The following is a 24,396-nucleotide window of genomic DNA, read 5'->3' on the forward strand; positions in this document are numbered from 1 at the left end:
TGTGCTTATTCAGAAAATGAATGGAAAACCATCCAAGCTGAACTATAAACACTGAAAGGTTGTGACAGTGACAAGGAGGATCTGACAGCGAGGGGATCGCCCTGCCTGGGAAGAAAGACAAAAGACTGATTCAGTGTGTCACAGGTTTCAGAGTAGCAGCTGTGTTAGTCTGTATTCGCAAAAAGAAAAGGAGGACTTGTGGCACCTTAGAGACTAACCAATTTATTTGAGCATAAGCTTTCGTCCAATGAAGTGAGCTGTAGCTCACGAAAGCTTATGCTCAAATAAATTGGTTAGTCTCTAAGGTGCCACAAATACTCCTTTTCTTTTTAATGTGTCACAGGACACTCTGCATCCAGTCACTGAAGCAGGATACTTCCTGGAAGACTGGGGGCTGGCTTCTTGGGCCTAGCAGATGCTGTGAAAGACTGACCTTTTGGGTGAGGATCTTTTTATCAGGTAGAAAATGTAACTTCTAATCAGTGTAGGCTCTTGTCCCAGTTTTCTGAATTTTTTGTTTCCATCCCTCCCCGTTGATTCTATTTAAAGCTCTCCTCTCTCTCAAAATAAACTTTGTTTTGTTTTACTATCAGCAGATTCAAGCTTGATACCGGAGCGGTGGACTCAGGTGAAACTGGTCTAGTGCCATTGTGATGCTGTGGGGTTCAACCCAGATCAGTGAGGGGTTGTCACCACCTGTGTTGGGTCAGATCCTCCTGAGCGCACTCACAGAACTTTAGTAAGTCTGCTGCTCTCTTAAAGAGACAGTGCACAGCCCCACCCTGTTAGTTAGCTGAGGATTCACACGGCACTGAGATGGTTTGTTGTAAAACTAAAACTGAATTTATTCCCAGGGAACCTAGGATTAAGGGATGTCCAGTAAGTGTGAAAAAGCCAGGAGAGGTTACACAGAAAACGTGCTTTCTAGTGTCAGAGTAACAGCCGTGTTAGTCTGTATTCGCAAAAAGAAAAGGAGTACTTGTGGCACCTTAGAGACTAACCAATTTATTTGAGCATGAGCTTTCGTGAATCCGATGAAGTGAGCTGTAGCTCACGAAAGCTCATGCTCAAATAAATTGGTTAGTTTCTAAGGTGCCACAAGTACTCCTTTGCTTTCTAGTGTGTACATTTATCTTCAGTGAATCTGAGCCTTGTGTCTCAGCAGGTTTCTCACCTAGATTATGTATCTGGGGACCTTCAGACTTCTTGGCTGGAAGATTCCACCTTTCACAGGTGTACAGGAGCTCGGCCCGCTTTGATCTGCCCAGCAATGTGTGCCAAGCTGGCTTTGTGGCCTGGTTATAGCTTCCAGAGTTCAATGACCTCGCCTCAGGAGGCTGGAAGGTTTCTTGGAGCTGTGGCTTCCATCTCCCATTGAGAGTGGGAAGTGCCATCTTCCACTTTGGTTGACATTGTCTCCCCTTGGTGTAAATATAATTTCATTGCCCTCGCTCCATTTACATTGCAGACAGGTTCAGGCAGGCGGAAGAACCACATTCCTTTGTCTGGGGCGGGGTGACTTAAGCCTGACAGCCAGGCTTTTAAGAACATATTCCTGCTCATGTATATTTACAATTCTTCATGTATCGCCCACACTTACCTCATGCAAGAATATCACTGAGCAGTGAGTTCGTAGTTTTCCAATGCTATACGACACGGCACCTTTTAGATCCATATTATGGCAACATGTTTCAGAGTAACAGCCGTGTTCGTCTGTATTCGCAAAAAGAAAAGGAGGACTTGTGGCACCTTAGAGACTAACCAATTTATTTGAGCATGAGCTTTCGTGAGCTACAGCTCACTTCATCGGATGCATACTGTGGAAAATACAGAAGATGTTTTTATACACACAGACCATGAAAAAATGGGTGTTTATCACTACAAAAGGTTTTCTCTCCCCCCACCCCACTCTCCTGCTGGTAATAGCTTATCTAAAGTGATCACTCTCCTTACAATGTGCATGATAATCAAATGGTCCATTTCCAGCACAAATCCAGTTTTCTTCCCCCCCCCCCACCACCCCCAAACCACTCTCTTGTTGGAATTGGATACAATTAACTTAGGCTTGAATAGAGCCTGGGAATGGTAGATTCATTATAAAAAGTAACCTATTTCCCCTTGTTTATTCTTTCCCCACCCATTGTTCCTCAGACATTCTTGTTAAACCCTGGATTTGTGCTGGAAATGGCCCACCTTGATTATCATACACATTGTAAGGAGAGTGATCACTTTAGATAAGCTATTACCAGCAGGAGAGTGGGGTGGGGGGAGAGAAAATCTTTTGTAGTGATAAACACCCATTTTTTCATGGTCTGTGTGTATAAAAACATCTTCTGTATTTTCCACAGTATGCATCCGATGAAGTGAGCTGTAGCTCACGAAAGCTTATGCTCAAATAAATTGGTTAGTCTCTAAGGTGCCACAAGTACTCCTTTTCTAGTTAACAGTGCTACATATAGGGGAAACTGAGGCATGCACACTATTCATACAAAAATATTACAAAAAATTCCCACTGTGTCACACCTCTTCCCCCTTCTAGGCCAAACTGAGTGGAGAGCACTTTAGCCAGTGAGCTGGGGAAGAACAGGTACTCCTTTCTGGGATAAAACATCCACTATACGAGTGCAGCCTCCTCTCTTTGAACAGGGACCAGACCCCTCTGGACATAACAGCAACTGAATAACTCCCCTGCAGGCCTCCAGCCTGGGACAGATCAAGTGCAGTTAGGGCTGAATTAAGACATAGGCAACCTAAGTATATGCCTAGGGCCAAAGGCCTGCACCCCGTTTTGGAGGGGGTTTGCATGAGGCCAGAATTGAGCGAGTGGCAATGTGACCTCCCATGCACCAGGTCACAACACAGCTCACTCCATTTTGTCCCCCATGCCATGTTCCCTGTCCTATTTGGGGTGTGGGGGGGTTAATGGGGGGGGTGTTAATGGGGCCAAAACTGAGTGGGCAGAGCACCAGCCTCTGAACCAGATTAGCTAGAGCTTCACCGCTGATATGCAGGTGTGCGACAGGTAGCTGCTGTCAGTGTCCTCAGGGGGGAGCCAGCCGGGAGAGGGGCAGAGGGGATCCCTAGTGCAGGGGGGAAGACATGAAGGGCTTTTGCCTAGAGCCCAGGGATGGATTAATCCGGCCCCACAAATAACTCCAGGAAACCTGGTGGCAAAGCTCTGACAGCTCCATGGAGTGAAGGGAGCAGAGCCGGTAGCTCCGGCCCAGGACTGGTAGCCAGTGAGCGTGGGGTGCAGACAAGAAACCAGCTCTGGCCAACTGCTCCCTGTGCCCGTCTGTTACCAGAGAAAATCATACACAGTGTCAGTGTCACCGAGAAACGCGGTCTACAGGTCTATCTCTGGGCTGCCTCTCCAGGACCAGGACCCCCATCATCCCTGTGTCCATGTAGACATTGGGGACTCTCTGGAACAATCCCCAGTCTCTGTAGAAACCCCCCCTTCTCCCTGCTCTCTGGGATTGTCTCTTGTCTGTTTGCCCAATGGTACATTTGCTTCTATGCATGACGCTCCCTTAATGCGGGGAGAAGCTGCCCGCGCCCAGGCTGGTGGGGTCCCCAGGGGGCAGGATCTGGGGCAGGGGCCTGCAGATCGGTGGGTTGATCGCTAGGACCCAGGAGCGGCTGGGGGGCGGCTCTGGGGGGAGGATCGCGGGGCTCAGGCCCGGCCGCAGGAAGTGACTCGCAGCCGCTGCGGGGACTCTGGCTCCCGGCGAGATCCCCGCGCCCCGGCGGCTGGTGCTGGGAGCCCGGAGCCCGGGCTGCAGCCGGGAGAGGGGAACCTCCAGCCGGGCCCTGCCCGCTGCTCCCCGGGAGCCTCTCCCAGGGCAGAGCCCCCAGCCCGGCCAGGGCCCCTTCCCGGCCCGGCCCCTGCCCCGGGGGGCCCCGCTCGGAGGGAAGGTAAGAGAGACCCGCCCCCCCCGGGACTGCAGGGGGAGGAGGCTAAAGAAGTGCAAGGGGGGGGGGGAGCGGAGGACGGGTCGACACGGGGGAATCAGGCTGCAGTGGGAGAATTGTGGGGCTGAGGGGAAGGAGGTGTCTCAGTCCAACCGGGGTAACTGTTACCCCTTCAGCCAGGGGTTTTGCCCTCTGTCACCCTCTGGCAGTGCCTCACCCCTGGGCTTAACCCCCGATTTTGCCCCTCAGCCCCTATCCTAACCCTGCCCCCAGCTTCTTGACCCCCCTGACCAGTCAGTTTTTGCCCCCTGCTCAGACCCTGGCCACCCTTCTCCGATTTGCCCCCTTTGCCCCTTTTTAACCCCTGTAAAAAGCAATCCACAGCATCTTGTGCCCAGTAAGGGCAGTGGCTTCAGCAGATGTTACTGACCATGCTCAGTTTGTTTGCGCATACTGAGTGCACCCCAAGTAGCAAATTCCTAGAAACAGCAGTTTCTCGCACTACACCAGAAGGGCTCTAAAGAGGGTTGGAGGTGGGTTTGTGTGTGTAGATAAGAGGGGATTGAGGGGGGAACGGGGATGTATGAAGGGCAGGAGTGGGATGCAGGGGGCAGGATGGGATGGGGGCTGGGAATGCGCTGGGGAGGATGTGGCGTTGCAGGGCAATCAGGGGAAACTTATGGGGCAGATGGGAACAGGGCTGCAACAGAAGGAAACTCTGAGTGGGGGGGCACTGCAAAGGAAAGGGGGGGATGTGGGGAGGGGAGGCTGGGGAGAGACTGTGAGAGCAAGAGCAGACTGGCTGGGGAAGGGAGACAAACAGGGCAGGGGTCTGGGAGAGATACAAGGGCAGCTCCCCCATCCCATGGGTCAGGAGAGGGTGCGGGGCTGCCCCACGCAGAAGTCAGGGGGGAAATCTTTTACCGCAAATAGTCCATGATCCTTTGGGAGTAGATGGAGCCTTCCTCCTCAGGGCTCAGAAGCTACAAGGCAAATATCCAGACCCCCCGCCCCCCCACACACACCCTGCTCCCAGTTTATTATTTTCAGACACACTCATGATTTTGGGATCTGTCTCCTGAGTGTTTGGGGCTGACCAGGGCCCTGGCCTGATTTCCGGGCAGGAGTCAGATCTCAGCCACACTGGTGTGAGACCAGAGTCACTGCTGGCTCTGGCAGGCGGGGAGTGTGGATGGGCCGATGGGATCAGCCTCTGCCTGTCTGGGATCAGTCCCTGGGGGCTGCAGGGGCAGGACAGAGAGGCTCAGTCATTAGCTGCTGCCACCAGAGGGCTCCGATTATTGCTCAGGGAGAGGAGGCAGCTGGTGCCTGTCTCTCTCTGCTCCTGATGTCAGAGCCCTTGAATTGAGCTACCTGGGTCAGATGCTGCCTCCTCTACCTGAGAGCCCAGAGTGTGAAACTGCTGCTCCCCAGCGGGGTCTGTGCCAGGGAGAGGCCTTCCTTAACCCCCACTCTGGGCTCAGCTGGGGTGAGCACTTTCACCATGGCTGGAACCAGCCCCCGCAGCAGCCCTGGGCTCTGCCCATATCAGCTCCTGAGCCAGAGCCTCCAAGTGAGGGGAGAGACCTGGGGGAAAGGGCTGGGGCCAGGCAGGACAGGGACCTGCTGCTGAGTTTGTACCGGAGCGGGAGGGGCTCCCCCTGTGCCTGTGGGTCCCAGAGCTGCTGCCCTCAGTGACACAGCCAGGCTCACACTGGAGAGCGAGCGCCCCTGGGAACGGGAGAGTCCCCAGTTCTCCCAGGCAGAGGCGGGAGGGACGGAGACAGGAAGGGGAACGGTGAGACCGAAAGTGGCAGCAGGAGCAAGAAGTGGGGAGGGAGGTTCCCAGACCCGCCCGGATCTCTTCCCTGCATCCCCCTGGGCAGCCTGACTCTCCTGGGAACAAGGGGAGGAGCTGACAGAGGAAAAACCAGGTTCCGCCTCTGCCCAGTCCCCGCGCTGCTGGGGGGACCCGCTGCCCTTCGGGCCGATATGGGGGAAATCCCCCAAAGTGGTTCCTTTGATTCTGCTCTTTTCTAGCATTTGTCTCAGAGACTCTGTCCCTGGGGGGGTTTAAAAGTGTCCCCGGGGGTTCAGTGCTGGTGGGAGGGGCAAGGTCTGTGTTGTAATAAAGTGACTGAGGGTTTTCCCAGCGTGGCAGAGCCCAGAGTGTCTGTCTGCAGGGATGGAGCCTGGGGGGAATCGGGGTGTGAAATGGACTCAAGCCCCTTCTGAAACCTCCCCCGTCGCCCCTCTCGCCCTGACAGGCTGAGGAATCACGTCCACGTTTCGCTCCAGATCCTCCCATCTTCCAGGGGACAGGGAAGGGAAATGGCTGTGATGGAGCCAGCTCAGGTAGGGGATTTTCAGGGAGCTGCAGGGGGATTTGCTGTACAGGGGGAGGGGCAGGCTGTGATAAACCTGCTGGGACATGATCAGCCTGGGATCTGATTTTCTGAACAGGCCCATTGGCGGGTGGGGGGAGGGGAGAACATTCCCTCCATTTCTGAAACAGGAAACAGCCCCCTGGGCAGGGCTGGGAAAAGTGACCAGACTCCCAGTGCTGGAGCCTGACCCCACTGGCCAGAGGCTGCTGTGAAATACGAAGGGAAGCTGTCGGGATTCCTGTCCCTGTCCCCGGCTCAGAGCTCTGCTTCCCGTATCAGCCTGTGGCTGGCAGGCGAGTGGGAAATGAGAAGACCCTGCCCCGCTCCGTGTGCTGGGGGGACAAGGAGCTCTCACCTTCTCCCCATGCCTTAACGCCTCCTGGCTGCTCTGAGCAGGGTGGGGGTGGGATTCTGCTTCTCTGGGCCTCCTTCCCCTGACTAGTGGGATTGCGACTGGGGCAGCAGGTGCTGAATGCAGGAACTGATGTTTCAGATGCCAGTGACCTTCGAGGAGGTGGCTGTGTATTTCACCGAGGGGCAGGGGGCTCTGCTGGACCCCGCTCAGAGAGCCCTCTACAGGGACGTCATGCAGGAGATCTATGAGACGGTGACCTCGCTGGGTAAGGGATTCCTGTGTTCCTAGCTATTAGAAGCTGTGGGGTCTGCGTGTCTAACTCTGGTCAGATTCTTCTCTGGTTCCTTGGATTGGTGGGGAGGGTCGCGAGGTCCACAGCTCCAGTGTGAGAGATACTTTCATCACCACACCCTGCTCAAGGGATCAAGGGAGTCAGAAACCTAATGAACATACTAATTCATCCCCATCTCTCCCACTTTCAAGAGGCCAGAAGCAGGGTATTGTTCTGCCTATATTATTTCTCTTTCCCACACCGTTCACCTTCCTTCCTGGGACCAGCTCCATCCATGGGGAGGGCTCTAGGTTCTGCAGCTTAGGAAATAGATAAGAGTTCAATACCCGAGCTGTGTGTGCCAGCAAGTCCCCCAGAGCACATCTACCCTGAGAACTCCTAGTGAGGGCGTGACAACACCCCCGCCCCCTCCCCCGATGTCGTCTGCTCCCAAGGGTCTGAGTTACCACAGTCCCATGTAGGGTCAGGTTAAACTCAGGGAATGTTCCTTGTGACAAATACTCTACCAAGACTCCATGCTCCCTGACCTTGCCTGATTTACCAAATGCAATTAATAGGCAGCAGGTTTAAAACAAACAAAATGAAGCGTTTCTTCACACAACGCACAGTCAACCTGTGGAACTCTTTGCCAGAGGATGTTGTGAAGCCCAAGACTATAACAGGGTTCAAAAAAGAACTAGATAAGTTTATGGAGGACAGGTCCATCAATGGCTATTAGCCAGGATGGGCAGGGATGGTGTCCCTAGCCTCTGTTTGCCAGAAGCTGGGAATGAGTGACAGGGGATGGATCACTTGGTGATTGCCTGTTCTGTTCATTCCCTCTGGGGGCCCCTGGCATTGGCCACTGTCGGCAGACAGGATACTGGGCTAGATGGATCTTTGGTCTGACCAAGTATGGCCATTCTTATTTTCACCCCCTGAGCAGGATTTCCCGTTCCCAAACCTGACCTGATCACCCAGCTGGAACGAGGGGAAGAGCCGTGGGTCCCAGATCTCCAGGCCGATGAGAAAAGGGAGAGCCCGAGAGGCACCCACACAGGTGAGGAGTCAGGGAAACTGAGACAGAAACATTTGGTGAGTAAAGAAAAAAGCTGGACCTCCCAAAACGTGCCGTGAGCGAGAGCCCTCAGTTCTGCCCCATCTCACCCAAGTCAGGGCTGCAGTCAGCAGGTGTTGTAGCATCAAGGCAGATATCAGTCACGGCTTCCCACCCATCCTGTTAGCTGTCGGGAATTTCCTCCCTGACTTTACTTCCCTGGAAATGTTTGGGTGGGATGTGGAGGCAGAATCCAATGTCTCCATCTCCCCAGCAGTCACTGTGTTGTGTTTTCCCTCTTTGCTATTCCCCTTTCGGTCCCTTCTCCCCGGCACATTCAGTGACTCCTGTCTGGATTCTCTCTCTCCCAGCAGGTGAGAGGACAGTGAGTGAGAACAAGGAGGAGACTCAGCAGCAGGAAGGTCCTGGGAAAGTGGAACCGCAGGAGACATTTTTGAGAAAAGCTGAAGGGAATTTCTCCAAGTACTTGGAACAGGGAGAAGCCTGGGGAGATCGACATAGATCAGAGATGCAGCTAGGAAACAAACTGGATGAATCCATTCAACATGGTGGAGGATGCAAAGATCCCAAGGAAACCACAGTCCAGCAGACAAGTCACAATGAAGAGAGACCCTACAAATGCCTTGACTGTGGGAAAAGATTCCGTTTCAGTGGAAACCTTATTACACATTGGAGAACCCTCACAGGAGAGAAGTCCTATGAGTGCTTGGACTGTGGGAAAAGCTTCAGTGAGAAGTCATTTCTCATTATACAGCAGAGACTGCACACGGGAGAGAAACCCTATAAATGCCTTGAGTGTGCAAAAGTTTTCAGTGTGTTATCGGCCCTTATTAGACATGAGAGGACCCACACGGGGGAGAAACCCTATAAATGCATGGACTGTGGGAAAACTTTCGCTCAGAGCTCAGACCTTATTAAACATAGGAGAATCCACACCGGAGAGAGACCTTATAAATGCCTTGAGTGTGGGAAAAATTTCATTCGCCGTTCACACCTTATTAAGCATCAGAGAGTCCACACAGGCGACAAACCATATAAATGCCTCAACTGTGGGAAAAATTTTGTTGACAGAACAAAACTTACTCGACATCAGGCAATTCACACAGGAGAGAGACCCCATAAATGCTTGGACTGTGGGAAAAGCTTCATTCAGAAGTCACAATTTATTGTACACCAGAGAGTGCACACAGGAGAGAGACCCTTTATATGCCTTGAATGTGGGAAAAGTTTTATTCAGAAATCACAGCTTATTACACATCAACGAACCCACACAGGAGAGAGACCTTATAAATGCCTTGAGTGTGGGAAAAGTTTTATTCAAAGTTCATCTCTTATTCAACACAGGAGAATCCACAAAGGAGAGAGACCTTATAAATGCCTTGAGTGTGGGAAAAGATTCATGGAACGTTCATCCCTTATTAAACATAGGAGAATCCACACAGGAGAAAGACCCTATAAATGCCTTGAGTGTGGGAAAAGTTTTATGGAAAGTTCATCCCTTAATAAACATAAGAGAATCCACACAGGAGAAAGACCATGTAAATGCCTTGAGTGTGGGAAAGATTTCATTCGTCGCTCACACCTTATTAAGCATCAGAGAACACACAGAGGTGACAAACCTTATAAATGCCTCGATTGTGGGAAAAGTTTAGTTGACAAAACAAACCTTACTAGACATCAGGCAATCCACACAGGAGAGAGACCCCATAAATGCTTGGACTGTGGGAAAAGCTTCATTCAGAAGTCACAACTTATTCTACACCAGAGAGTGCACACAGGAGAGAGACCCTTTAAATGCCTTGAATGTGGGAAAAGTTTTAGTGAGAGCTCAAAGCTTACTAGACATCAGAGAACCCACACAAGAGAGAGAACCTATGGATGCCTTGAGTGTGGGAAAAGATTTATGCAAAGTTCATCACTTATTAAACATGGACGAATCCACACGGGAGAAAGACCCTATAAATGCCTCGACTGTGGGAAAGGTTTTATTGCAAGTTCAGCCCTTACTAAACATAGGAGAATCCACACGGGAGAAAAACCCTATAAATGCCTTGAGTGTGGGAAAACTTTCAGTCAGCGCTCACATCTTACTCAACATGGGAGAACGCACACAGGAGAGAGACCCTACAAATGCCCTGAGTGTGGGAAAAGTTTCAGTTTCAAATCAGGCCTTAATATGCATCAGAAAACCCACACAGGAGAGAGATCCCATAAATGCTTGGACTGTGGGAAAACTTTCAGTCAGCGCTCATACCTTACTAAACACAGGAGAATCCACACAGGAGCGACACCTTCTAAATGCTTTGACTGTGGAAAAAGCTTCAGTAAGAGGTCAGAGCTGACCAAACATCAGAGAAGCCACAAGGGTGAGAGACCCTAGGAATAGCTTGGCTGCAGGAAAAGATTCAATTTGACTTCATACTTCAGTGACCCACACAACAGAGACCTTGAATGTGGGGGAAGGTTCATTTGGTGCTCCTGGAGTATCAGGCATCCACAAATCCACACAGGGAAGAAACCTCTGAGATGTTCTCAGTGTGGAAAATGCTCCAAGTGGAGCTAACATCATGTTGGACATCAGAGATGCCTCCACACAGTCAGGAAATTATCTCATGGCCCTGACTGGGGCTGACCATGGTGACAAACCCATTTCCTCGTTCCCACACATCAGGGGCATTTGGCTCCCAAGGATCCAGCTGCCCATTGCTGGGGTGAGGATCCAACAGCAGCCAAACATCAGCTGGTCAGTGACCCTCTGGGTCTGCCTGGTCTAAGCAAACCCCAGGCAGACGTGGAGAAGCCCCCATCAGTCCCTCCTCCCTGCTGCAGCCCTGGCTGCTGAGCTGATGGGCCACAGGTGGGGGAAGGGAGAGAGAGAAACTCCTCCAGATGCTCCCTCTGCCTGGCTGAAGTTCCCCGTCTCCATGGATGGTGGGTGAACGTGCCCTTGGGGGGAGGCTAGCCCCTGGCCCCTCACCCTCTGCCTGAGGCCCTATCCCTTCTGCTCCAGCAGGCCAGAGGGGGCCTGGTGGAGTGTGGGCAGGGCCAAGCTAAAGTGTTTCAGGAGGCGTGGTTTCCCCCAGCCTACTATACCCGCCGCCCATGCCCCTCTCTGTTCCCTTCCCAGCCGGGATCCCCCTGCCATGGAGATGAGGAGAAGGACACTTGAGCCAGGCCCCACCTTCACTCTAGATACCTGTGTCCACCCCGCAACTTCCACCAGCCCCTGGGCTGGGCTCCCCCACTTACCTGGAGCTCTTCTCTGCAGGGGGGGTGTCCATGGGGGCTGGTAACACCTCCCCTCTCCGAATCCCCCAGGCCGCTGGACTCTGGGGGATCAACCGTTAAGGGACCAGGGGATGGGAGAGCACAGGGGTAGGGAGGTGCTGCCTCTCCTCACTCTCCCCCTCTGCCCCGTTTCCCTGCCCCCTCTGCATTCAGACAGCACCATTAGGAGAAACTCATTCCCACAGGCTCTTTTGTTGGAAGTCTGGATTTGCCACCTCTGCTACAGCAGCATCAGCCTCTGAGAGGGAAGCAGCGTTGCTTAGTGGATAGAGCACTGGCCTGGGACTCAGCAGACCTAAGCTCTTTTCCCAACTCTGCCAGCAGCTTGCGCGATGACCTTAGAGAAATCTGTGCCTTCCAGAGGGGGAATAAATAGGGAGGGATGATATCAGCCTCCGAGTGTCTGTCTAGGGCAGGAAAAGTGGTTGGGATTAGGTAGTGCGTCTCCTTTGTTCCTCCTCCCCTTTTTCTAGTCTAGATTGACCCTGAGCAGTTTATTCCAATCCCCCATTAGCAAAGTGATTGTTTGAGTCACTAAAAGTACCCCCTTTGCAGTGAGATTGTCTCATTCCCAGACATCCTCACGCTGCTCCAGGTTCTGCTGAAAAGCATTTACTTTTTTGTGCTGTTTCTCCCTTATACACCAGCATTCAATAGATTCTAAAAAAGCGGGAGCAGGGATAGTAAAATAATGTGGTGTTTTAACTTCTGTGTTATTTGAGGGGGATGGGGTGGGTCCGGGGGATTCCCTTCCTCCCCCATCAACCTCACACGTCTTCTCTCACAGAGCAACCTCTGTCCAAGTCATGGAGAGCTTACCCTTTTCCCATTCTACCCCTCCACCTTCATGTGTGTCATTTACCACAGTGTCCTTTTCCCACCATGCTTAGGAATCAGGCTTTGATTTCTTTGATCCTCAGTCAGGCCCCTGGGTGCTGGAGAAGAAAATGTCACATTCCTGAAGGGGGAATTCAAATGAACCCCAAAGCACAGTTTGAGCTTCAAGCCCAGCCTCCAGCTATTGGTAAAGTGGCATCTGGAGTTTTTTCAGCCTAATCCAGATCATTTGTACACAGGACGTTTTTGGTTAGGTTTGTCTTTTTTCCTCTTTCTTTTATGATGATGATGCTCAATCTTTGTCAATAACCCAGGCAAATAATGTGGCCGTGCTGAGTAAATCAGCTTTTGCCTGTTCAGAAGGAAATGGGCAAATTTGTTCCCAAGATTTTGAGTCTTAAAATTCCCTGGGATTTCACTTCATGAATGGGAAAGTGATTTGTAGCTCACCCTGGAGCGTGGGTTTTTCTCTTTTTGGTGAAGGCTGTTCTGTCATGTATTTTGATATTAAATTAGTTTGACGGGATATAGCTCAGTTTTCTTGGGGACTTCAAAAGACTAATGATAATTTGCCAAAATAGTCCTTACTGATTTTCCTTTGACATCAGATTTGCTTCTTCTTTGAACAATGAAAATGACCAGTACCTGTCAGCAAAACAATGAGGACTACAAATGAAGCCCCAAGAGGATTGATGTGGAGAGGGGTCGGCGTCTTCCCCATTCCTGAGAGGAGGAGGCTAGGCAAATGCCTCTCTCGTGGATTGTTAGTGCTTTTCTATCAGCTTTAACTTGTTCCTCTTTCCCTGGGGTGCGTGCGTGGCTGGAGCAGCAATGTACTGAGCTAGGGCTGAAATGCACCGTGCCCGGCTGGGCCTTGCATGTGGGGGGTGGAGGGAAATTGAGCTTTTATTTCTTGGTTTGCAAAGAATAAAGTCGAATTTAGTTTCTCAAACTCCCAGTGTCCCTTGTCTTGAATAATGGGGTGGGGGTGGGAGGGAGAATGGTCTTTAATGGACTCACTCGGACACTGTGTGCCTGTCACCCATTGACGCAGCTGGGGAAAAGTCTGGTATCATTCTATTGTAGGTAAGTTGCGGGAGGTTGTTGTCCCGCTCTGCTCGGCCCCGGAGAGGCCTCAGCTGGAGTCCTGTGTCCAGTACTGGGCACTACACTTTAGGAAAGTTGAGGACAAATTGGATTAAGTCCTGAGGAGAGGAACAGAACATGATCAAAGAAAACCAGACCTGTGGGGAATAGTTATATTCACACTCATTAGCATATTTTTATAAAATCATATAGAGTGTGTCATCTCCTGGAATTTCCAATTTTTAAGACCAGCCCAAGCCATCCCGAGCTGCCTGCCCAGGCCGTCCTGAGGAGGAACACAGTGAGTGGTGGGAACCTCCGGCAAGGGGAGGTGGAGTGGAGGAGGGACTCACCAGGCTGCATGCCTGGTGGGGGTCTCAGGGGAGGAGAAGAGGCAGAGCACAGGTAGGACCACCACAGCTCAGGCCTCCCCTGGCCTAGTATACCTTCTGCCTAGGCTCAGACCAGAGCTTGCAGGGGGCTGGGGGAGGCTTTTTTTTTTTTTTTTTGAGCTCCCACTGACATAGATGCTGCCGAGCAGATACACTAGAGCAGCATTTCTCAGATTTGGCCACCAGGGGCTTTCCTTGCTGCCACAGCCTCCTGGGCCATGACTGGGGGGGCACAAAGCAGCTGCCTTCTCCTGCAGGGCCGCCAGCAGGGGTTCAGCCCCTGCCTCTTTCTAGAGCCTCAAATGCTGGAGGAGCAGGCAGCCAGTGTGAGTTCCCATCTTGTTGGGGGCGGTGGGGTTCGGGTTTCCGGCTTCAGCCCTGGGATGGCAGGTGACAGGCTCCAGCCATGGGGCTTTGGGCTCCAGCCCCTGGCTCAATCCTACCCTGCCCACCCATTGCTCCTGGCCCCCGCTGCCACCTCCAGCCCCAGGCTCCAGCCGTATGGCAGCAGGCTCTCGCCCTCTGCTGCAGGGCTTTGGACCCTGGTTTCACCACTACCCCCATCGCCGCTGGCCCCTGCTGCTGCCCTACCCACTTCCCATCCAGGGCTTAATTTGTCCCCGGTTTGCTGGGTCTGTGTAAGTCTGCTGTGCAAAGTGGTATTTGTATGTTTGTTAATCACTTTTCGCTGCCTCCCAACTCGCTAGCAAGTCTGCTGCTATGAAACGTGATATTAACAAAAAGTACGAACCTCACTTTTCACAGAAGCAGACTTACTAGCTAGCAAATCTTTTAAATAAAAAGCAACTAAAAAAGCAAAAGAAACAGCAATTAACAAAAGACAAGAACATGCAAAGCACCTTATTTGTGACAGGTTTCAGAGTAACAGCCGTGTTAGTCTGTATCAGCAAAAACAACGAGGGGTCCTTGTGGCACCTTAGAGACTAAAATTTATTTCGGCATAAGCTTTCGTGGGCTAGAACCCACTTAATCGGATGCATGGAGTGAAAATACAGGAGCAGGTATAAATATATGAAAGGATGGGGGGTTGCTTTACAAGTGTGAGGTCAGGCTAATGACATAAATCAGTTAACAGCAGGATACCAAGAGAGGAAAAATAACTTTTGAAGTGGTAAGAAAGTGGGCCGTTACAGACAGTTGACAAGAAGGTGTGAGCAACAGTCAGGAGAAGTTAGTATTGGTGAAGTTAAGTTTAGGTTTTGTAATGACCCAACCACTCCCCGTCTCTATTCAGGCCTAACCTGATGGTATCCAGTTTGCAAATTCATTCCAGTTCTGCAGCTTCACGTTGGAGTCTGATTTTGGAGTTTTTTTTGTTGAAGAATTGCCACTTTTAGGTCTGTTATTGAGTGACCAGAGAGACTGAAGTGTTCTCCTACTGGTTTTTGAATGTTATGATTCCTGATGTCAGATTTGTGTCCATTTATTCCTTTGCGTAGAGACTGTCCGATCTGGCCAATGTACATGGCAGAGGGGCATTGCTGGCACATTTTGGCATCTATCACATTAACTGTTACTCAAAGTGCTCTGAGGCTACCAAAAAATTGTAGTGCGAACCTCTACACTAGAGAGCTTACAGTGGTGCAGCTGCATCAGTAGCCATAACCTAAGAGTGATGAAGTGAGCTGTAGCTCACGAAAGCTTATGCTCAAATAAATTGGTTAGTCTCTAAGGTGTCACAAGTCCTCCTTTTCTTTTTGAGAATACAGACTAACATGGCTGCTACTCTATAACCTAAGAGTGCTATCTAATATCTTGATCTGTTTTTGGCCTTGCAAAGTGAGGCCCTGCACTTAACTCCGTGGCACTGGTCTGTTTCGATGGCTGCATCTGGTCAATTCCAGCATTTCAGGGGATTGTCTGGGCGGCCATCAGGAGAAGGCGGATGATTTTGGTGACAATTGAAAACGATGAGGGGGAAATAGGGGACAATCCTGAATGGGCAAAGCACTAGTCCCTGACCCAGAGCAACAGGAGCTTTACTGTTGACATCTAGGTGTCTGACGGGGAGCTGGAGTCTATGCCCACATGGGGGAGCCAGCTGGGAGAGGGGTAGAGGGGATCCCCAGGAAGAACCCAGAGACAAAACACAGACAGCTCCATGACCCGAGCGAGGGGAGCAGAGCTGGTAGCTCCAGCCCAGGGCTGGTAGCCAGTGAGCCTGGTGTGGAGACAAGAGACCAGCTCTGACCAACTGCTCACTGTGCCAGTCTGTTACCTGTGCATCCCTGACTCCCCATCACCCCGGATTCTCTGGAACAACCCCATCTCTCTAGAAACCCCCCTTCTTCCCCCTCCCCGGGATCTGCAGGTCTCTTTTCTGTGCCCCCAGTGACCCTGCGGCTTCTCGGCAGGACACCTACATAGGGCTGAGAGAAGCTGCCCGTGCCCAAGGGAGGTGGGGCCCCAGGGGGCAGGGTCTGGGGCAGGGGGGCTGCAGCGCGGTGGGTTTATCGCTAGGACCCAGGAGCACCTAGGTGGGAGGATCGCTGGGGTCAGTCCAGGTAGCAAGAAGTGAATCGCAGCCGCTGCGGTGATTGTGCGTCCAAAAGCCCTGACCTGGTGCCGGGAGCCCGGGCTGCAGCCGGGAGAGGGGAACCTCCAGCCGGGCCCTGCCCGCTGCTCCCCGGGAGCCTCTCCCAGGGCAGAGCCCCCAGCCCGGCCAGGGTCCCTTCCCGGCCCGGCCCCGCTCGGAGGGAAGGTAAGAGAGACCCGCCCCCCCCGGGCTGCTCCCCGCGGAGCCGGCTGCGATTCCCTGCCCCGGGCCCGGGAAAGCTGCCGCAGCCCCCGGCGTGTGCGGGGCGGGACAGCCGGGCCGGGCTGGGGCTGGGACAGTGACACCTGGGTTCAGAGGGGGGGAGCCGAGAAGGGGCTGAAAATGGCGGGGGGTGCGGATAACGGGGGGGCAGGAGGGCGATGCGGGAGCAGGATGCGGCGGGGGCAGGGGCGGTGGCTGCACTGAAGGGGGGCTGGGGCGATGCAGGGTGATCGGGGGACAGAGCGGGGATTATGGGGCTGACGGGAGCGAGGCTGGAATGGAGGGAAGACGTGTGTGTGTGTGTGTGTGGGGGGGCTCTGGGAGGGAAAGGGGGGTGTGTGGGGAGGGGAGGCTGTGTAAAGAGCTGCCCGGTGAAGGGAGGGCCTGGGGGCAGGGAGACGGCGGAGGGGTGGGGAGCTGCAAAGCAGCTCCCCTGCCCCGTGGGGTAAGGGAGGGTGAGGGGGCTGCCCTGCCCAGCGGGGATTTGTTCCCCTACAAATGGTCAAACCAGCAGTGGGGGATGGGCAGGGTGACCGTCCCTCCCGAACTGGGCAGGACAGTCCTGAAGTGCAGAGTTCAAGTCCCGGTCCTGGGCTGAAGGACTCCCGGACACCATTTGTCCCGGATTCCCTGGGCCAGGGCTCTGCGCCTGCCCGAGGCTCCGGGGCAGCGCCAGCCTGTTCCCCGTGGGTGGGATTGAGGTGGGACCCCCCCCCATGGCCTAGAGCCCCCGCCCCCTGCTCCTCCTCTTCCCTGCCCCCTGGCCAGCCAGAAGCTAGATCCAGGCCATAACAAGAGCTGCCCCGTCTGCAGTGGGGAGTCCCAGACTGTCCGCCTGCCCTGGGGGGCCGGCAGATGGGCCGGGGGATGCTAGGGGCACTGGGGTTGCCAGCTTGCTAAGTCCAGAGAACTGAACACCTTTGTCCCGCCCCTGCCCCCGCAATTTTCGTTGAGGCCCCGCCCCGTCCCACCTCTTCCCGAGGCCTCCCTTCACCCCACCCCCTGCACTGAGCCCCCTTTGTCCCTAACCCCTGCCCCCTCCTGCACGCTAACCTCTACATTGTGCCCCCTTCACCCCAACTCCTACCCCCCTCCTGTGCCCCTAAGCTCTGCATCCCCTTCCTGCACCCACATGGGGAAACTGACCTGGATGCAGGGATGGAGCAGCTGGCATTGCTGCTCGCTCCCCCACTGCACTGATGCTCCTTTGCCCCGCGCCCCCCTAGGGGGCTGTGAGCAGGGGGAGGGAGGTTGGGGCTCCCTGCATGCAGGTCACGTTCCCTGCCTGGGCTGTGTAAGGAGAGGGCAGGAGAGCAGGAGCTCCTGATGCCGGTCTCGTCTCATCGCACTCTCTTTAAGAAAGCACCCAGGGTCGGTCAGGCACCTGAAGGCTTGTTCAGACACAAGCAGCTGGACCCAGAAAGGCAGCAGCTGGGGGCGGCAGGTTTGTAGAAATTTTGACGGTGCCCAGAGCCTGCCCACCTTCCCACCTGCCTAAGACTCTGGGAGGGAGTTTGGGTGGGGGGAGGAGGTCTGGGTGCAGGCTCTGGGCTGGGGCAGAGGATTGGGGTGCAGGACGGGTAAGAGGTTGAGCCCTGGGAGGGAGTTGGGTGGGGGAGGGAGTCTGGGGTGCAGGCTCTGGGATGGAGTTTTGGTGCTTTGTGCAGACTGTGGCAGGAGGTGGGAGTGTAGGAGGGGATGAGCGGTGCAGGCTCTGGGAGGGAGTTTTGGGGGCAGGAGGGGTTGTGTGGGAAAGGAGTCAGGGTGCAGGCTCTGGGATGGGGTGGGGGGTGCAGCGCTTACCTGGGGCTCCTAGGCAGGGCGGGCCGCGGGTCTCCATGCGCTGCTACCTCTAGGCACTGCCCCTGCAGCTTCCCATTAGCCACAGGGGTGCTTGACCTGACCCACCCCACCCAGGGGCTGCAGGGAGGGGCCGACAGCCATGTGGAGGGACCAGGCAGGAAGCCACTCGGCTCCCCTGCACTGCCGGTGGTGAGTGGCCGTCCGGGCTGTTTTAAATGGCCTGGGGGACGTGCGGGTGGGACTCCCGGAGGCAGAAGGTGGGGCCAAGGGAGAGACCCGGCCTCACACAGTGCCGGAGCCGGGCCCATAGAACTCGCCACCCATGGCAGCAGCACACACAGATTCCCCCGTCCCGTCAACTCAACTTAGTGGAAATGGGGTACATGGGAGGGGAACACCTCATCAGCCTCCCCCGACCCCACAGAGCAGACAGGAGGATGCTCCCAGTCCGAGCAGCTGGGGGCTCTGGGGGACAGGAGCAATGGTGGCTGCATATGGCAGTGAAGCAGGGGGAGGAGGGAACCCCTGCTCCTGAGAAGTCACCTGGCTCGGCTGGCCGTCCAACTGCCCCTTACAGCTCAGGTCTCTTCCCTCCCGCCCCGCCCAGGCCAGCCCGGGTCTCATTCTCCTGCCCTTCCCTCCAGCAGCCCCATTCCCAGCACTCAGAGACGAAGATCTATACCTCGAACTCCTGGTGCCGGCGATGGGACGACAGACTGCGGGGTCGCTGCAGGGCACGTGCCGCAACTGGAGTCCAGCCACATGAGGAGAAGATGCCCGGCAGCGGAGGCAGAAGTGTGTGCCGTGACCCCTCAACAGCCGCCTGCTGAGTGCTTGTGAGTGGGGCTAGTTCGTCCCTTGCCTGCGTCTGCGGGCGGGAGGTGAGGGCAGCACGCAGAACCCCCTGGCCGCCCCTAAGCCTAGGAGCCAGACATACAAGATGCTTCCCCTAAGCCTAGGAGCCAGACATACAAGAGCCGCATGTCGCGGAGGCTAGCAGGGAGCCAGCCAGCCAGCCAGCCCTGCTGCGCAGTACCAGTCTACGGCCCGGTTAGCGGTGCTGACTAGAGCCTCCAAGATCCCTTTTCAAGTGGGTGTTCCAGTCCAAAATCAGACACCTGGTCACCCTAATCGGCACTCCAGCCCCCTGCCAAGGGCAGGTGGAGGGTCTGGGGCTCCCTGCAGTAGCCCAGGCTCCCTGGGCAGGTGTTATTACAGCTGGACTTCTGGCCTGGCCAGGAGACAGGGCCTCAGAGGAAAGAGGTGGAGCAGGGGGCGTGGCCTCAGGGAGAGGAGGGGCGGGGCTCCTGCATGTGTCCCACTTTTGCCTTTAGAAAAGCTGATCACCCAGAGATAGGGGGCGGGCAGAAGATTTACCTAGGAGGGCTGAGAATTTACCAGGCAAATGTCCACCCAGAATCGCCACACACATCCCGCTCCCAATTTCATGTTTGTGTTTAAAAACAATCTTCTTATTTGAGGGGTCTGTCTCCTGGGTTGACAGCACTGAACAGGGGCTGGTCTGATTTCTGCTCAGGATTCGGTGTCCAACCAGAGTCACTGCAAGCCACAAGGAGTGGAATTGGGGTTTGGTTCGGGTTCAGTGGCAGAAGGGGGAGGGGGTTGGGAGTGAGCCCTGTGGCTTGCTTCAGTGGGGAACTGAATTTGGGGCCTGGGGCCTGCCTCAGGTGGGGCAGTTGGAGGGAGGAGCTGTCCCAATGGGTGGGGATGGGTGAGAGGAGGCCTGTCTAAGGGGAAGAAGAATTGAGCAGCCTTTTCCCTTGGGCTTGAAGAGTTAATGTTAACTTTTGGGGCAGGGAGCCCCACTTCTCTCCCCCCTCCCTCCCTGCTCCTGTGGGCTGCCCCCTTCTCTTCTCCTACTGGGACAGGCTGTTCCGGTAGCGATCACATGCCTGGGTGTTGTTTTGTTGTCTTGTTTTATCATGAGTGAGATCAGAGTAGGTTTTATTTTATTTTGTCAAATATTGAGCTGAAAAACTGCTGAAACTTCATTTCAACAGGTAGCCATTTTTTTTCCAAGTTCAATTCAAATTCACTGTAGAAGAGTAGAATACTGGTTTGAGTCTGGTTCCAGGTCAGTTGAGCATATTGGTTCAACCTGGTTCTGTTCTGGTGTGAGTCCAGGTGGGCCAATGAAATCCGCAGCTGCTGAATTGCCCTCAGAAGGGGGGTTGGGGGATTGGTTACTGCTAAGGCAGAGAAGGCTGGTGTCTATTTCCTTCTGCTCATGATTAAGGCTGCGAGTTTGTCATGGAGGTCATGGAAGCTAGAAGCTTAGGGAGGGAGATGTCGCCGCTTCTGAGAAGCCGGGTAGGAAGCCTGCGAGCCCTGTCAACCCCGCCCTCCAGCACCAGCGGGGATCCTGGGCTGCTCCCACCCGAGCACCCACAGCGCCCCCTAGACCATCTCCCTGAGCACCCGCGGAGCCCCCCCCGCCACTAATTCCCAGCACCCGCGGTGCCCCCCGGGCCACTCCCGCCCACGAGCACCTGCAGCACCCCCAAGAGTTAGTGAGCTGTACAGTACAAGTCATGGACAGGTCACGAGCCATGAAGTTTTGTTTACAGCATGTGACCTGTCCCTGAGTTTTACCAAAAATATCCATGACTCTAAGGGAGCCTTACCCATGATATTGGGTTGATGCTGCCTCCTGCAGTGTGATCTGGGGCCCAGACTGAGCAGCAGCTGCTTCCCCAGCGGGGTCTGTGCCAAGGAGAGACCTTCATTAACCCCCCTCTGTGTCCGAGACGGGGGATGGGACGGACTGACAACTTTCTCCGGTGGTTGGAACCAGCTCCTAGGGTAGCCCCGGGCTCTGCTGGCACCAGCCCCTGAGCCAGAGCCTGCAGGTGACTGGGAGAGACCCTGGGGGAAAGGGCTGGGGCCGGGCAGGAAGGTGACTCTGCACAACGGGCCCCTTTCAGGGACCTGCTGGTGAGTTTGTACCAGATGGGGAGGGGGCTCCCCCCATACCTGCGGATCCCAGAGCTGCTGCCCTCAGTGACACAGCCAGGCTCACACTGGAAAGTGAATGCCCATGGGAACGGGACAGTCCCCAGTTCTACCAGGCAGAGGGGAGAGGGAAGGAGACAGGAAGGGGAATGAAAGTGAAAGCGGCAGCAGGAGCAAGAAGTGGGGAGGGAAGTTCCCAGACCCGCCTGGATCCATTCCCTGCATCCCCCTGGGCAGCCTGACTCTCCTGGGAACAAGGGGAGGAGCTGACAGAGGAAAATCCAGATCCTGCCCCGGCCGAATCCCTGTGCTGCTGGGGGGACGTGCTGCCCTCAGGGCTGATATCAGGGGAAATCCCCCAAAGTGGCTCATTTTATTCTGCTCTTCTCTAGCATTTGTCTCAGAGACTCTGTCCTGGGGGTGGGTGGGGGGGCGTTAAGTGTCTCCGGAGGTTCAGTGCTGGTGGGAGGGGCCGGGTATGTGTTGTAATAAAGTGACTGAGGGTTTTCCTAGTGTAGCAGAGCCCAGAGTGTCTGTCTGCAGGGAGGGAGCCTGGGGGGAACTGGGGTGTGAAATGGATTCAAGCCCCTTCTGAAACCTCCCCCGTTGCCCCTCTCACCTTGACAGGCTGAGGAATCACGTCCACGTTTCGCTCCAGATCCTCCCGTCTTCCAGGGGACAGGGAAGGGAAATGGCTGTGATGGAGCCAGCTCAGGTAGGGGATTTTCAGGGAGCTGCAGGGGGGATTTGCTGTAGAGGGGGAGGGGCAGGAAACACTCAGGGGGAGGCAGGGAGGGGACAAGTTTGACAAACCTGCTGGGGCACGTTCAACTTGGATCCTGATTTTCTGAACAGGCCCATTGGCGGGTGTGGGGAAAGGGGAACATTCCCCCCATTTCTGAAATGGGAAACCATCCCCCCCCCACCCCCCGGGCAGGGCTGGAAAAAGTGACCAGACTCCCAGTGCTGCAGCCTGACCCCACTGGCCAGAGGCTGCTGTGAAGTACGAAGGGAAGCTGTCGGGATTCCTGTCCCTGCCTCAGAGCTCTGCTTCCCGTCTCAGCCTGTGGTTGGCAGGTGTGTGGGAAATGAGAAGACCCTGCCCTGCTCCGTCTGCTGGGGGGACAAGGAGCTCTCACCTTCTCCCATCCCCTGAAGCCTCCTGGCTGCTCTAAGTGGGGGTGGGATTCTGCTCCTCTGGGCCTCCTCCCCCGTCACTAGTGGATTTGCGGCTGGGGCAGCAGGTGCTGAATGCGGGAACTGATGTTTCAGATGTCGGTGACCTTTGAGGAGGTGGCTGTGTATTTCACCCGGGGGCAGGGGGCTCTGCTGGACCCCGCTCAGAGAGCCCTCTATTGGGACGTCATGCAGGAGAACTATGTGATGGTGACCTCGCTGGGTAAGGGATTCCTGTGGCCTCACTAATGGAAGCCGTGGGGTCTGCGTGTCTGAATCTGGTCAGGTTCTTCCCTGGTCAGTTAGATTGGAGGATGAGGGTCGCATAGTCCACAACTCCAGTGTGCATCAGTGCCGACTCCGTGGGTGCTCCCCTGCCCTACCTTTTCTTCTTCCCCCTGAGCACATGCGTCCACACTCCTGCGCCTATCTCCCAGCGTTTCCCACTCGGCCGCTGCCAAACAGCTATTTGCATGCTCAGGGAGGGGGAGAGGAGTAGGAATGTGGCACACTCAGGGGAAGATGCAGGGCTGGGGCAGGGATTTGGGGAAGGAATTAGAATATGGGCAGGAAGGGGGAGGAGTTGGGGTGGGGACTTTGGGAAAGGGGTTGAAATGGGGGTGAGGAAGGGGTGGGAAGAGATGGGGAAGGGGCAGGGCCTCATGAATGGGTGGAGTGGGGGCAGGGCCAGGGACAGAGGGGGGATCAAGCACCCATGAAAAAGAGGGGAAGTCGGCGCCTATGCCAGTGTGAGAGAGACTTGCATCGCCATACCCCATTCAAGGGAACACGGGAGTCAGAAATGGACAGACTAACTCATCCCCATCTCTCCAGCTGTCCAGGGGCCAGAAGTAGGGTATTGCCCTGTCTGTATTATTTCTTCTTCACACACCATTCACCTTGCTCCATCTGTGGGGAGGGCTCTAGGTTCTGCAGGCTTGGAAATAGGCAGGAGTTTAACACCTGAGCTGTGTGTGTGTCAGCAAGTCCCCCAGAGCGCATCTACCCTGAGACCTCCTAGTGAGAGGGTAAAAAGATCCCCCCAGACACCCAGATCTCTTCTGCTCCCAAGGGGTCTGAGTTACCACAGTCCCATGTAGGGTCAGGTTAAACTCAGGGAATGTTCCTTGTGACAGATATTTTACCAAGACTCCATGTGCCCTGAGCTTGCCTGATTTTACTCCCTATGCAGGATAACCCATTCCCAAACCTGACCTGATCGCTTGGCTGGAACGAGGGGAAGAGCCGTGGGTCCCAGATCTCCAGGCCTCTGGGGAAAGTGGGAGCCCGAGAGGCACCCGCACAGGTGAGGAGTCAGGGAAACTGAGACAGAACCCTCTGGCGAGTGAAGGAAAAAGCTGGGACTCCCAAAACGTGCCGTGAGCGAGAGCCCCCAGTTCTGCCCCATCTCACCCAGGTCAGGGCTGCAGTCAGCAGGTGTTGTAGCACCAAGGCAAATATCAGTCACGGCTTCCTACCCATCCTGTTAGCTGTCGGGAATTTCCTCCCTGACTTTCCTTCCCTGGGAGTGTTTGGTTGGGATGTGGAGGCAGAATCCAACGTCTCCATCTCCCCAGCAGTCACTGTGTTGTGTTTTCCCTCTTTGCTATTCCCCTTTCGGTCCCTTCTCCCCGGCACAGGCAGTGACTCCTGTCTGGGTTCTCTCTCTCCCAGCAGGTGAGAGGACAGTGAGTGAGAACAAGGAGGAGACTCAGCAGCAGGAAGGTCCTGGGAAAGTGGAACCGCAGGAGAGGTTTTTGAGAAGAGCTGAAGAGAATTTTTCCCAGTGCTTGGAGCAGGGAAATGCCTGGGAAGATCGAGACGGATCAGAGATGCAGCTGGGAAACCATCCTGGGAAGAAAATGAATAAATCCACTGAACATGGAGGAGGATGTCAGGAGCTGAAGGAAACCACAGTCCAGCAGACAAGTCACAATGAAGAGAAACCCTACAAATGTGTTGACTGTGGGAAAAGCTTCAGTTTGCTTAGACCAGGCAGAGCCAGAAGGTCACTGACCAGCTGATGCTTGGCTGATGCAGAGGAGGAGAAGCCCCA

At 54.7% G+C, this 24,396-nt stretch overlaps 2 protein-coding genes across 6 annotated transcripts in view; both read left to right on the forward strand.

Moving 5' to 3' along the window:
• Positions 1-3,835: 3,835 nt before the first annotated feature.
• On the forward strand, positions 3,836-13,076 carry LOC140898394 (uncharacterized). Of its 5 annotated transcripts, none has more exons than XR_013634677.1 (6): positions 3,836-3,918; positions 6,183-6,270; positions 6,796-6,922; positions 7,875-7,988; positions 8,357-10,937; positions 12,740-13,076. XR_013634677.1 is itself a non-coding variant. In XM_073312187.2 (6 exons), exons 2-6 carry the CDS (start codon positions 6,247-6,249, stop codon positions 12,754-12,756), a joined length of 2,298 nt encoding a protein of 765 aa, XP_073168288.1. In that variant the 5' UTR covers positions 3,836-3,918; positions 6,183-6,246; the 3' UTR covers positions 12,757-13,076. The 5 variants fall into 5 exon arrangements, 2 of the variants coding, with proteins under 2 accessions (XP_073168288.1, XP_078704972.1); XR_013634679.1 differs by having other exon boundaries at positions 8,357-10,749; XR_013634678.1 differs by having other exon boundaries at positions 8,357-10,717.
• Positions 13,077-16,156: 3,080 nt separating this feature from the next.
• LOC140898396 (uncharacterized) overlaps positions 16,157-24,396 on the forward strand; it is a 305,360-nt gene continuing 297,120 nt past the window's right edge. Inside the window, exons 1-3 of the mRNA XM_078848855.1 lie at positions 16,157-16,331; positions 18,836-19,027; positions 21,792-21,879. Of these exons, the coding sequence (XP_078704981.1) occupies positions 18,954-19,027; positions 21,792-21,879 (162 nt within the window). The 5' untranslated portion in view covers positions 16,157-16,331; positions 18,836-18,953. The remainder of the gene's footprint in view (positions 16,332-18,835; positions 19,028-21,791; positions 21,880-24,396) is intronic.

This window comes from Lepidochelys kempii, chromosome 14, assembly GCF_965140285.1.
Source record: "Lepidochelys kempii isolate rLepKem1 chromosome 14, rLepKem1.hap1, whole genome shotgun sequence".
In the NCBI taxonomy this organism is placed as follows: Eukaryota; Metazoa; Chordata; order Testudines; family Cheloniidae; genus Lepidochelys; species Lepidochelys kempii.